Source organism: Mya arenaria, chromosome 13 (assembly GCF_026914265.1).
Source record: "Mya arenaria isolate MELC-2E11 chromosome 13, ASM2691426v1".
Taxonomy (NCBI): Eukaryota; Metazoa; Mollusca; class Bivalvia; order Myida; family Myidae; genus Mya; species Mya arenaria.
Genome location: NC_069134.1, coordinates 40262144 through 40277691, shown reverse-complemented (window position 1 = coordinate 40277691; position 15548 = coordinate 40262144). Strand labels below are relative to the sequence as shown.

General features: G+C 40.6%; 1 protein-coding gene across 12 annotated transcripts in view; it reads right to left on the bottom strand.

Annotated features, from left to right (window-relative positions):
• LOC128213364 (focal adhesion kinase 1-like) overlaps positions 1-15548 on the bottom strand; it is a 108259-nt gene that overhangs the window by 27545 nt on the left and 65166 nt on the right. For all 12 annotated transcript variants that reach the window (XM_052919006.1, XM_052918995.1, XM_052918998.1 and 9 more), the window contains 2 exons: positions 6048-6188; positions 2915-2992 (listed from right to left, as the gene is read on the bottom strand). In XM_052919006.1, the coding sequence (XP_052774966.1) occupies positions 2915-2992; positions 6048-6188 (219 nt within the window). The remainder of the gene's footprint in view (positions 1-2914; positions 2993-6047; positions 6189-15548) is intronic.

Sequence of the window (15548 nt, the reverse complement as noted above, 5' to 3'; positions counted from 1 at the left end):
CACAAAATAAATGCTCATAATAACATAATACCAGGAACTCCTTCCTATGGCTTATCAGTTAATCTGAGACTTATATCCAGGTGATTAATCTCAGACATTTCTAGCTAATTAGCAGGTTTTACAGGTATGGCATGTAACCCAGCCCATTGGTGAGTAGGCACCATGCTGACAGGAATGGTTTAGCAGATCATTGTCAGTCATAAATCTCAAAAAAAAAAATATCAAAAAGTCATAAATGAGGTTGCCATTGTGAAAAAATGTCATTATATATATTTCTTTTATAAAACTAATGTTATAACTATGACGTGAGTCATAATTATATAGTGTTGAAGATGTTTATGTAATATAGTGACGATTTATGCATTTAGTTAGGGCTTCAAACAATCAAATTTGTATATATGATATATATGGGAATTTCACTTTCTTGACTGCCATTTTACAGAAATGCTTTACATAAAAAATATTGCAATTATGGTCATTCAATATGAAATGTATTGAACTTGTTTACTAAATCACATATTGAATAACCATGAATGTAATATTCTCTATGTAAACCCTTTCTTTCTATAAAATGGCTGTTTTAAATACCAGTTTCAAAGTTATATTCAGACAAGAGCGTTATAAGCCAGAGCTATATGTCCTGCTACACACGTGTGTATCATGTGCACCAAGTTTTGTGTGAAATTAGTTCATTGTTGATTTGGCCGATACCTTGTGCATCAAAACAGGGTTTATGGTTGAATTTTGGACTGCTTGGTTTGTCCCTGTAGTTTTCATTGTATTTTTTTAATATAAAACAACATTTTTTATACTATTTGCAATAAATTCAAGCTAGAAATGGTTCCAAACACAATTCCTAAGTCATGAAATAGTCCAAATACTTTCTCAGCAATGTGGAATAAATTAAAGGTTAATAAACTGGCTATCTCCTGTATTTCACTATCTGATCTGATAAGCCCATAGCACCAGAATTTGTAGAAACGTATTCCTGATTAGTTACAACGAAATTAACCACCTGTATGTTGTTTGTTAACCTTCCCGGGTTTTGTATGTTTTTTCAAAGACAGGCAGGATCTTCAGATAAATTTGCAACCTTTTACACCTTTTTTTAGTTGTCGTTTGCACAATTACAAAGAAAAAGAGATTTAGGTGCATTCTCATTAAATTCATAAAGTGAAGTTCCCTTCATTACGCTCACAGTGTAACAATGTGAAGACCTATCGGGAATATGACTAATAAGATTGCATTTAAGGCAGATTCCAATATCTGTCTAATTTGTTTTAACTAAATGAAATGAAGATGCATTATTCATGGAATATTTTACCCACAGTCATTTTGATATACACACATGCACAATATTATTCTAAATATGTGTACTAAGCTTTTTGTGATTTCTCGTAATACAACCATCATTTTGTGCTATTCAACTACTAACAGATACCTTCACTGTCTTTTTGAAGAACTCAGCAATCTATATGAGAACTAAAATCCCTATTAAGCAAACTTTTAAAAATGTGCTTTTTTCAATGAGCATTTAAGTTACAAAGAGTCATAGATATCAAAATTAAATACTGACTACACTTCTCACAATGAACAGTTTTAAGTTTAGAGTTCAGCAGATAAGCAAATTGTTCAAGTCACAGAATCAAAAAAGACTCATAAAAAGACCCTCTGCACATCTACTATGACATGCACGTTTAATAGGAAATTTACGGTATGTTGTCAACTACAAAGTGTATTGTTATAGAAATAAAGAGATGCTCAATCATTTTTCTCAGTCAATAAAGGGAAATAACTTGACAATAGTGAAAGCCTGAGTTATGTGTCTTGGTATGTATGTTGACAGTCACTGGTAACATGTGTACCAAGTTGTTAAGTGTTTTTGAGTAATGGCCAAAATTAAAGTTTTTGCACAGAACCAACAGCCATGATAACAACGCCATGGCTACGACAAATGACCATACCTCAACTTTTTTAAAACACAGACATACTAAGAAGATGATTGTGATAAAAAACAACTTAGAGCACGTATGCATTTAAAGCTAGAAAGTTCTCTGTTAACATAGTATGAACATTGTACGCTATTTTGGTGCATACGATTTGGTAAGTATCAGGAAACGACTTCTTCAAAACCGCAAGATTTATTGAGGAAATGGGTCAAGATTTATGTTTGATAATTGCAAGATTAATGTTTCTGAGCTTGATATACACTTGATTGATACAAAAAAATGAAAAACATTAGAATATAGACTTTTTGTTAGTTTTGAGCTTTGAGCCGCTTAATTGTTTAATGTTTTGATAACAAGACACAACGTCCTTGATCTGAAAACTTGTACGCAGCAGAGTTCATCATGTTTATCTTTCAAATTAGTCTCATTCAAATTAGATAAAAAATATTTTCAGCAACTTTGGAGCATTGCAGGGTTCCCAATCCACCTAAACACATCCTTGTTCACATATCAATAAACATTAGACCCACAAGAGAATTCATTGACCATCCAGACCAGACCCCTACTGCCAGCTCAAGAACACCATGCAAGGAGTAACCCTTGGATACCTTCGAACAGTTTAAAGGTTGTCTGGTTAGTGGGCTCAGTTTTCACCAGGTTTGATTCCCAGTCTGAGCGCATGTGAATTTGGTTGGTCACCTTGTCAGACAAGTGTTCTTTTTTTCCAGTTTTTACTGTTTCCCCAACTCCACATGACCACACTCTCAGGCAACATTGTGCCAACGAGAGTGATTTAGTATAAAGAAATATAACTTCCTTCACAATCATTGTGAAATAAATATAGTTTAAAACTAAAACTTCTTCATTAAACTGAACTTTTCATCAATTATTTTACCTCTTTGTGAAGTAAACAACATTTTATTTTAACTACTTTTTGACACTCAGGTGGCAGCGTCACAACTTACCGTGGAAGCCTTTTCTGTGAGGTAGCTGATCCCAACATCCGGACCTATCACTAGCTCCATTGATATGCTCCAACCAGACTGTAACATACATTATACATGGTAAAAATACAAATATATATATAGGCGCCAAAATGTTTCATTTACACAAAGACAAATTATTCTCAATTTTAGCATTTCTGATTTATTATCATATATTGTTGATTTTATTTGGTTATATACTGGCTTGTATTTAAGATATTTTGCCTGAAGTATTAAAGCCATTTCAAGTCTCTATAAAAGTTATACTGATTCATTAACAGTGATTTCAATTCAATGACCTTGAAATCCGCAGTCCTGATCTTTGATAATCGATTCCAAGACCTTGAACCCCAACCAGACCCTAATCTATAGAACCCCAAACCTGACTCCCTGATAATCTTTCAAGACACTCATTTCACTTTGACCCCAAAAATGAAATTGTACTTCGAATAAACATGATATTTGAGCTCTATATAAATTACAAGAGACCATAATTATGTCAACAATGAGGGTCCAAGGACTCCTCCCTCTGCTGAAAAATCCATGGAAAAAAACCTGGATTAATAACAATCAAAATCTGAGTTTAAGTTAGAATTTGTATCGAAAAACATACTTACATTTCAATTTGATATTCCAATCGTTACAGATTTCCGAAAATGCAAAATTACGTTATTCAGTGTTTTAATTATTGAAACATCATTTGCAATTCTATTTTAGTACAAAACAGATGTTAAGTGTAGTTCTTACACTTTTCAGTAATTTCCAAGTTCACATTATATAAAACCTTCAATCAACAACTATCATGTCAGACCAGACCTAGCATTTCATTAACTCCCGATTTCTGGTCCAAATTAAGACCTTCCAGCAGGTAAGAAGCCTTAATGCTTATCAGTATTATGTATTAATTTACAAGCTCACATGTTTAATTACCTTTCAGGCATCAAGTAACTGGATATAATGAAAACAACATCTGAATGACCTCTTATTTGTTAAAACTAAAACCTGATCAAAGAAAGCCTAAATGCTTATCAGTAATATGTATTTACTGACAGCTCATATGATTTTTCAAAAAATGCAATCAAAGATTCAAGTATTTTAGTACTCAGAAAACAATACCTGAATGTCCTCTAATTTGTTAAAATTAAGACCTGAGCAATAGAAGCCTAACAGCTTGACAGCCCACATGCTTATTAAAAAAATATATTAAACCATCAAGTATTTAAGTACTCCAAAAACAACACCTGAATGTCCAATAGTTTGTTAAAATGAAGACCTGATCAATAGAAGCCTAAATGCTTATCAGTAATAATTAAGTCTTTATTGACAGCTCACATGCTAATTGAAAAAAATGCCATCCAACCATCGACTATTTTAGTATTCCGTAAACCAACACCTGAATGTCCAATAGTTTGTTAAAATGAAAACCTGAACAATAGAAGCCTAAATGCTTATCAGTAATATGTCTTAATTGACAGCCAACATCCAACAATCAAGTATTTTAGTTCTCCGAAACAACACTGAATGTCCAATAATTTGTTTAAATGAAGACATGATTAAAAGAAGCCTAAACGCTTATAAGTTGTATATGTCTTCATTCAAGCCCACAAATTTCAATACCTTCCAAGAATCAAGTAACTTTGTTCTCCGAAAAACAACACCTGAATGTCCAATAATTTGTTTAAGTCCTGATCAAAAGCCTATGTTTTACAGATGTTGCACAGCCTACTTAAGGCTTATCAGCATTCTATGAAAATCAACAAAGTGTATTCTTTGGATGCATGCTGAGATTTTATCATCCTAGAGTCTGCTTTACAACAAATATCAAAATATATCTAATACATAAATTTATCATGAGATGAGAAGTTTTTTAACAATTAAATATTGGCATCAAATCCCCTAGTGTGGCTTATTTTGGTTTTTGAATTCTTGGTATATCTGCGATGATGATGACGAATGCCAACCAGCAAGAATATCTAATACCTCTTTGAAACTACGGAGATGCGTGCTTTTTGTACAATAACTTTCATCATTAAGATAGCATTTTCATTAAATTTTTGTATGTTTTTATGACGATATTTTCATAAAGCTTGGTAGTGCTGGAATAATTGAAAAACCAAACAGCATTTCCACACCATTAAAACTTTAAAGACTAAATTTTTTTTATATTTTTTAATCATTTCAATTTGAGCTAATAACATATATTACAAGACAAACCATTTTTTAACAGATCTTATTCTAGAACCGTTCGAACCAACACTTGAATGCCGAACGCAGGTGCTTAGGTTCCTTCATTCTTCTAAGTGCCAAGGAGCATAACTCAGAAGTTATGGGAATAACTCATAAGAGTTATGGGATTTGCTGCCTATTGCTATAGTGAATATATGTGTACAAATTTCACCCAATAAGACTGCTGAAAGCAGGTGCTTTAAGGTTCCTCAATTTTTTCAAGTCATTGAAGGGTCATAACTCAGGAGTTATAGGAATAACTAGTAAGAGTTGCTTCAGGTGTTACTTTTGCTGTAGTGAATATTTATGTATAACAATTTACACCAATACAAGACCATAAAGCAGGCACTTAGGTTCCTCCATTTTTCTAAGTCATTCAAGGAGACTTATGGGACTTACTTCAGGTGCGACTTTTTCTGTAGTGAATGTATGTGTATCAATTTCACTCAATATGAGCACGGAATGGAGATGCTTAGGTTCCTCAATTCTTCAAAGTCATTCAAGGGACATAACTCAGGAGTTATGGGAATAATTTGGAAGAGTTACCGGACTTGCTGCATGTGTGACTATGGCTGTAGTGAATATATGTGTTTCAATTTTCCCATTCAAATTCATGAATCCTGAAATCGTCACTCAAGGATCATAACTCAACAGTGATGGAAATAACTCGTAAGAGTTATGGGACTTGCTGCATGTGTGACTATGGCTGTAGTGAATATATGTGTTTCAATTTTCCCTTTCAAATACATGTCTCTTGAAATCTTTAATGTTTTCTTTAGATTCATTTGGTGGGATTCCACAGTCAATCAATTACTATCGATGTCATAAGGGCTTTGGCAATATCTTTGCTTTTTTTTCCAAGAAAAATCTTAAATGTGAGAAAACTTACCCCAAGTGCACATTTAAATCGCTCCTGGTAGAATTTGGTAACTTGTGAGAGTGTATCGAAGAATCGATAAACGCACTCTGACTCCGATAACTGAGCGTAGGACTTGAAATGCTGTTGTATGGCTTTTCGGAGATTCTTTGACTGAAAAGAGAATAATATTCAGTGACGTAAAAGCATTAAAAATAATGGCCAATGCTACATCTGTATTCATAAGCTTAATCCTTATAACAATTCAATCAAGGGGGATTACTCTGAAATTATTCAAACCAGAGTAAACGTTCATGTGAATATCTTCAGAACATTCAGGTATAACATTGAATATGGAATTTATTAAACAGATGTTCTAAAATTGATAAAAATGAGCCTTCTCAATTTCAGTAAACAAATATTTCATATTAAATGACCATGAAATATGATATTCTTTTTGTTTCGCAAATAGTATTTTGATAATTTATAGTGCAAAATACATAAAACACTATTAAATGCATATATTATACACATTGTTATAAAACTAGTTATAAATCAAATATATATTTTCATGATGGTAATGTTTTCTTTTGAAAATTCCAAATTAATTGTCAATAAAGTTTAATGAAAATCTAGTGTTGATAATTATTCAAACAAATTCCACACTATAGAAAAAAATAATTAAGGTCTACATAATGAGTAACAATTACTAGGTTAACTTTGTCATGAATGTTTTATTCTCAATGCAAACTAATCTGTCAAATTAATTAAATTAGCCACTGCAGAAATCTTCACATAATTTATCTTTGATTATGAACTTTTCCAAGATTAATGACAAAATAATTATAATTACATGTCTATCAAATAATAATAATATGTTCTGAACATAAATATGTGGAGAAAATTGAATTATAACGATATTCACATAAGATGAAGCAATTAAGCATAAGAGTATTTACTTATTTTTGTGTATATCTAATTTTGATGGCTCCGTTTAATGTACCCAAATGTCTATGCTTAGACATCTTATATATTTTTCAATCAACAAAACAGAGGCTGTACCTCCCATTTCAGGGGCCATTTTAAGGGTTTTTCAAGACTCTAGAGGGTGGTAGGCAGAAACACAAACTCAAAATTTGACATTCTTCGGAACCTGAGTTACTGGACAAAATACTTAATACCTAGTTAAATTTCACCTTTTAAAACCCATAACTAGAGTTAATGGACCTCTGCATGTACACATTGTCGAAAAGAATGTATCTAGTCTAATGAATTATAATTCGGAACCAGCTGCTGGACAAACTAATTAATAACCTTCCAAGACAAATTTCACCCTCATAAACGTTTAACTAGAGTTAGCAGACTTGAAACATATCATATTAAGACTGTTTTCTTTGCTTAATACTCATATATATTTATGCTAGATTGTGAAGACCACTGAACGATATGAATGACTCTCAAGACCGTTTCATGCAGACACCAGTACTGTGTGATTTTAAGACATTCAGAAAAAGTTCACCTGCTGTGAATCAAACCCAAGACCACTTGAATGAGAGGCAAATTTGCAGCTATACCACCCTCATTTTTTTTTTTCTTTTTATTAAAATACGAGCCAAACATTTTTAAAGTTATTCGTATGTATCAATTTTGCAACTCCATTAAAATACAGTCAAGACTCGCTATGTTATAGTCTTTGGGACCTATGGAAATACTTTGAGATAATGAACATTCGATATAAATGAAATAACAAGAGTCTAACTAAAACCAACGAAAAAAAGTTTGACATTACCAGAACATTACCAGAACATTGAGATACTAGAGTTTGACATAGCGAATGTCGACAGAAGCACCAAAGTGAACTTACATAAACCAGTAACTAGACGAAAGAGTAATTAATGTTACACATCACTCGTAAATTCCAAAAAAGCGTTCCCTGTAAAATCCTTTGCAATGAACGTTACCACCATCACTGTTGGCAAAACTGTTGGCAAGATGTTTTAAGTGTTACTCAAGTACACAACTAATGAGAATTACTCACCTTTTACATGCTAGGACACTGACATATATTTAATTGGTTCAAGTGTGTGTCAATTTTGCACGATTTGACATTTCTCACTTCCTTGATGAATTATTTATGTCATTTTAAAACCACAAATTTCATGAATTTAAAGATATAAGTCATATGAATGGGACACGGTTAATATAGCAGAATGTAGTTTAAACACCATGCAAAAATTACGGAGATAATTCTATAAAACCCATAAAAAAATACCTCATGGGGCCATATTGGATCTTAATCTTAGAATCAAGATTGTCTGGTCAGTACAGTGGTAAGCGCACTCACTTCTCACCAAGCCAACCAGGGTTCGATTCTCAGCCAGGGCACATGCGAGTTTGGTTTGTGGTCACCAAGCCGGACAAGTGGGATTTCTCCGGGTACTCCAACTTCCCCCACAACAAGAAACCATTCTCTTGCCTAATTATAACATCGTGCCAACAAGAGTGATTAAATAAAATGTTGTTATAACTGATTTCACAATCGTTGTAAAATTAATAAGTTTAAACAATCTTAGAATCAAAATTTGAGTATTTTCATTGGCCAATTAATCTTTAGTCCAATCAAAACAGCGAAGTTTCACTCTGACATCTTTTAAGTTAAATCTAAGTTGAGTAATGAATATGGCCCCAAGATGCAACAGGAAGAAACCACAACATAACATATGAGTGGCCTTAAACATTTAACCCACCAATAAAAATGGAATTATGACACCATAAGTGGCCCATTAAGTCCCTATTGAAAACAATCAGTTTCCTAAACGGAAGTATCCCGGTTCATAGATCAATCTTCAAACCACCAATACTTATCGGAGTTGAGCTACTATCAACACTTATGGGGTGTTTTTCTTCCCTTTATTTCTTGAAGTATCTACTAGGATGTACTTACTTTGTTTATTAGGACATTTGGTCACCATATAAATCAGACATCTTGAAGCCAAATGAAGTGATATTTTGCTGACAAATTTTTATTTCTTTCAGTTTGATTGGGACAAAGCTGACAGCTTACAGACTCACATTTGAGTACTTTTCCTGGGTAGAAACTAGCACTGGTGTCCATTTTGAGAGGCCATGTATTGGATCAAACGAACAATCTCTTGAGTTAGAGGCTGACACCTACGTACACTATGTGACCAAACCGACCTCTTCGAGTGAGAGGTGGACACCTATACCAAAGGAATGCTCTCGCCCTAGTGGGGATCCAACCCACAACCTCTTGAGTAAGAGGTGGACACCTATACCACTAGACCGCTTTCAACCTGGTGGGATCAAACCCACAACTTCTTGAGTGAGAGGCAGACACCTATACCACTTGGTTGCTCTAACCATGGTTGGGAACAAACCCACAACCTCTTGAGTGAGAGGCAGACACCTATACCACTGGGTCACTCTAACCATGGTAGGGAACAAACCCACAACCTCTTGAGTGAGAGGCAGACACCTATACCACTGGGTCGCTCTAACCATGGTAGGGAACAAACCCACAACCTCTTGAGTGAGAGGCAGACACCTATACCACTGGGTCGCTCTAACCATGGTTGGGAACAAACCCACAACCTCTTGAGTGAGAGGCAGACACCTATACCACTGGGTCGCTCTAACCATGGTAGGGAACAAACCCACAACCTCTTGAGTGAGAGGCAGACACCTATACCACTTGGTCGCTCTAACCATGGTAGGGAACAAACCCACAACCTCTTGAGTGAGAGGCAGACACCTATACCACTGGGTCGCTCTAACCATGATAGGGAACAAACCCACAACCTCTTGAGTGAGAGGCAGACACCTATACCACTTGGTCGCTCTAACCATGGTAGGGAACAAACCAACAACCTCTTGAGTGAGAGGCAGACACCTATACCACTTGGTCGCTCTAACCATGATAGGGAACAAACCCACAACCTCTTGAGTGAGAGGCAGACACCTATACCACTGGGTCGCTCTAACCATGGTAGGGAACAAACCCACAACCTCTTGAGTGAGAGGCAGACACCTATACCACTGGGTCGCTCTAACCATGGTAGGGAACAAACCCACAACCTCTTGAGTGAGAGGCAGACACCTATACCACTGGGTCGCTCTAACCATGGTAGGGAACAAACCCACAACCTCTTGAGTGAGAGGCAGACACCTATACCACTGGGTCGCTCTAACCATGGTAGGGAACAAACCCACAACCTCTTGAGTGAGAGGCAGACACCTATACCACTGGGTCGCTCTAACCATGGTTGGGAACAAACCCACAACCTCTTGAGTGAGAGGCAGACACCTATACCACTGGGTCGCTCTAACCATGGTAGGGAACAAACCCACAACCTCTTGAGTGAGAGGCAGACACCTATACCACTGGGTCGCTCTAACCATGGTAGGGAACAAACCCACAACCTCTTGAGTGAGAGGCAGACACCTATACCACTGGGTTGCCCTAACCATGGTAGGGAACAAACCCACAACCTCTTGAGTGAGAGGCAGACACCTATACCACTGGGTCGCTCTAACCATGGTAGGGAACAAACCCACAACCTCTTGAGTGAGAGGCAGACACCTATACCACTGGGTCGCTCTAACCATGGTAGGGAACAAACCCACAACCTCTTGAGTGAGAGGCAGACACCTATACCACTGGGTCACTCTAACCATGGTAGGGAACAAACCCACAACCTCTTGAGTGAGAGGCAGACACCTATACCACTGGGTCGCTCTAACCATGGTAGGGAACAAACCCACAACCTCTTGAGTGAGAGGCAGACACCTATACCACTTGGTTGCTCTAACCATGGTAGGGAACAAACCCACAACCTCTTGAGTGAGAGGCAGACACCTATACCACTGGGTCGCTCTAACCATGGTAGGGAACAAACCCACAACCTCTTGAGTGAGAGGCAGACACCTATACCACTGGGTCGCTCTAACCATGGTAGGGAACAAACCCACAACCTCTTGAGTGAGAGGCAGACACCTATACCACTGGGTCGCTCTAACCATGGTAGGGAACAAACCCACAACCTCTTGAGTGAGAGGCAGACACCTATACCACTTGGTCGCTCTAACCATGGTAGGGAACAAACCCACAACCTCTTGAGTGAGAGGCAGACACCTATACCACTTGGTTGCCCTAACCATGGTTGGGAACAAACCCACAACCTCTTGAGTGAGAGGCAGACACCTATACCACTGGGTCGCTCTAACCATGGTTGGGAACAAACCCACAACCTCTTGAGTGAGAGGCAGACACCTATACCACTGGGTCACTCTAACCATGGTTGGGAACAAACCCACAACCTCTTGAGTGAGAGGCAGACACCTATACCACTGGGTCGCTCTAACCATGGTAGGGAACAAACCCACAACCTCTTGAGTGAGAGGCAGACACCTATACCACTGGGTCGCTCTAACCATGGTAGGGAACAAACCCACAACCTCTTGAGTGAGAGGCAGACACCTATACCACTGGGTCGCTCTAACCATGGTAGGGAACAAACCCACAACCTCTTGAGTGAGAGGCAGACACCTATACCACTGGGTCGCTCTAACCATGGTTGGGAACAAACCCACAACCTCTTGAGTGAGAGGCAGACACCTATACCACTGGGTCGCTCTAACCATGGTAGGGAACAAACCCACAACCTCTTGAGTGAGAGGCAGACACCTATACCACTGGGTCGCTCTAACCATGGTTGGGAACAAACCCACAACCTCTTGAGTGAGAGGCAGACACCTATACCACTTGGTTGCTCTAACCATGGTTGGGAACAAACCCACAACCTCTTGAGTGAGAGGCAGACACCTATACCACTGGGTCGCTCTAACCATGATAGGGAACAAACCCACAACCTCTTGAGTGAGAGGCAGACACCTATACCACTTGGTCGCTCTAACCATGGTTGGGAACAAACCCACAACCTCTTGAGTGAGAGGCAGACACCTATACCACTGGGTCGCTCTAACCATGGTAGGGATCAAACCCACAACCTCTTGAGTGAGAGGCAGACACCTATACCACTGGGTCGCTCTAACCATGGTAGGGAACAAACCCACAACCTCTTGAGTGAGAGGCAGACACCTATACCACTGGGTCGCTCTAACCATGGTAGGGAACAAACCCACAACCTCTTGAGTGAGAGGCAGACACCTATACCACTGGGTCGCTCTAACCATGGTAGGGAACAAACCGCCAACCTCTTGAGTGAGAGGCAGACACCTATACCACTGGGTCGCTCTAACCATGGTAGGGAACAAACCCACAACCTCTTGAGTGAGAGGCAGACACCTATACCACTGGGTCGCTCTAACCATGGTAGGGAACAAACCCACAACCTCTTGAGTGAGAGGCAGACACCTATACCACTGGGTCGCTCTAACCATGGTAGGGAACAAACCCACAACCTCTTGAGTGAGAGGCAGACACCTACTCCACTGGGTCGCTCTAACCATGGTAGGGAACAAACCCACAACCTCTTGAGTGAGAGGCAGACACCTATACCACTGGGTCGCTCTAACCATGGTAGGGAACAAACCCACAACCTCTTGAGTGAGAGGCAGACACCTATACCACTGGGTCGCTCTAACTATGGTAGGGAACAAACCCACAACCTCTTGAGTGAGAGGCAGACACCTATACCACTTGGTCGCTCTAACCATGGTAGGGAACAAACCCACAACCTCTTGTGTGAGAGATGGACACCTATACCACTGGGTCGCTCTAACCATGGTAGGGAACAAACCCACAACCTCTTGAGTGAGAGGCAGACACCTATACCACTGGGTCGCTCTAACCATGGTAGGGAACAAACCCACAACCTCTTGAGTGAGAGGCAGACACCTATACCACTTGGTTGCTCTAACCATGGTAGGGAACAAACCCACAACCTCTTGAGTGAGAGGCAGACACCTATACCACTGGGTCGCTCTAACCATGGTAGGGAACAAACCCATAACCTCTTGAGTGAGAGGCAGACACCTATACCACTGGGTCGCTCTAACCATGGTTGGGAACAAACCCACAACCTCTTGAGTGAGAGGCAGACACCTATACCACTGGGTCGCTCTAACCATGGTAGGGAACAAACCCACAACCTCTTGAGTGAGAGGCAGACACCTATACCACTTGGTCGCTCTAACCATGGTAGGGAACAAACCCACAACCTCTTGAGTGAGAGGCAGACACCTATACCACTGGGTCGCTCTAACCATGGTAGGGAACAAACCCACAACCTCTTGAGTGAGAGGCAGACACCTATACCACTGGGTCGCTCTAACCATGGTAGGGAACAAACCCACAACCTCTTGAGTGAGAGGCAGACACAACCTCTTGAGTGAGAGGCAGACACCTATACCACTGGGTCGCTCTAACCATGGTAGGGAACAAACCCACAACCTCTTGAGTGAGAGGCAGACACCTATACCACTTGGTCGCTCTAACCATGGTAGGGAACAAACCCACAACCTCTTGAGTGAGAGGCAGACACCTATACCACTTGGTTGCCCTAACCATGGTTGGGAACAAACCCACAACCTCTTGAGTGAGAGGCAGACACCTATACCACTGGGTCGCTCTAACCATGGTTGGGAACAAACCCACAACCTCTTGAGTGAGAGGCAGACACCTATACCACTGGGTCACTCTAACCATGGTTGGGAACAAACCCACAACCTCTTGAGTGAGAGGCAGACACCTATACCACTGGGTCGCTCTAACCATGGTAGGGAACAAACCCACAACCTCTTGAGTGAGAGGCAGACACCTATACCACTGGGTCGCTCTAACCATGGTAGGGAACAAACCCACAACCTCTTGAGTGAGAGGCAGACACCTATACCACTGGGTCGCTCTAACCATGGTAGGGAACAAACCCACAACCTCTTGAGTGAGAGGCAGACACCTATACCACTGGGTCGCTCTAACCATGGTTGGGAACAAACCCACAACCTCTTGAGTGAGAGGCAGACACCTATACCACTGGGTCGCTCTAACCATGGTAGGGAACAAACCCACAACCTCTTGAGTGAGAGGCAGACACCTATACCACTGGGTCGCTCTAACCATGGTTGGGAACAAACCCACAACCTCTTGAGTGAGAGGCAGACACCTATACCACTTGGTTGCTCTAACCATGGTTGGGAACAAACCCACAACCTCTTGAGTGAGAGGCAGACACCTATACCACTGGGTCGCTCTAACCATGATAGGGAACAAACCCACAACCTCTTGAGTGAGAGGCAGACACCTATACCACTTGGTCGCTCTAACCATGGTTGGGAACAAACCCACAACCTCTTGAGTGAGAGGCAGACACCTATACCACTGGGTCGCTCTAACCATGGTAGGGATCAAACCCACAACCTCTTGAGTGAGAGGCAGACACCTATACCACTGGGTCGCTCTAACCATGGTAGGGAACAAACCCACAACCTCTTGAGTGAGAGGCAGACACCTATACCACTGGGTCGCTCTAACCATGGTAGGGAACAAACCCACAACCTCTTGAGTGAGAGGCAGACACCTATACCACTGGGTCGCTCTAACCATGGTAGGGAACAAACCCACAACCTCTTGAGTGAGAGGCAGACACCTATACCACTGGGTCGCTCTAACCATGGTAGGGAACAAACCCACAACCTCTTGAGTGAGAGGCAGACACCTATACCACTGGGTCGCTCTAACCATGGTAGGGAACAAACCCACAACCTCTTGAGTGAGAGGCAGACACCTATACCACTGGGTCGCTCTAACCATGGTAGGGAACAAACCCACAACCTCTTGAGTGAGAGGCAGACACCTACTCCACTGGGTCGCTCTAACCATGGTAGGGAACAAACCCACAACCTCTTGAGTGAGAGGCAGACACCTATACCACTGGGTCGCTCTAACCATGGTAGGGAACAAACCCACAACCTCTTGAGTGAGAGGCAGACACCTATACCACTGGGTCGCTCTAACTATGGTAGGGAACAAACCCACAACCTCTTGAGTGAGAGGCAGACACCTATACCACTTGGTCGCTCTAACCATGGTAGGGAACAAACCCACAACCTCTTGTGTGAGAGATGGACACCTATACCACTGGGTCGCTCTAACCATGGTAGGGAACAAACCCACAACCTCTTGAGTGAGAGGCAGACACCTATACCACTGGGTCGCTCTAACCATGGTAGGGAACAAACCCACAACCTCTTGAGTGAGAGGCAGACACCTATACCACTTGGTTGCTCTAACCATGGTAGGGAACAAACCCACAACCTCTTGAGTGAGAGGCAGACACCTATACCACTGGGTCGCTCTAACCATGGTAGGGAACAAACCCATAACCTCTTGAGTGAGAGGCAGACACCTATACCACTGGGTCGCTCTAACCATGGTTGGGAACAAACCCACAACCTCTTGAGTGAGAGGCAGACACCTATACCACTGGGTCGCTCTAACCATGGTAGGGAACAAACCCACAACCTCTTGAGTGAGAGGCAGACACCTATACCACT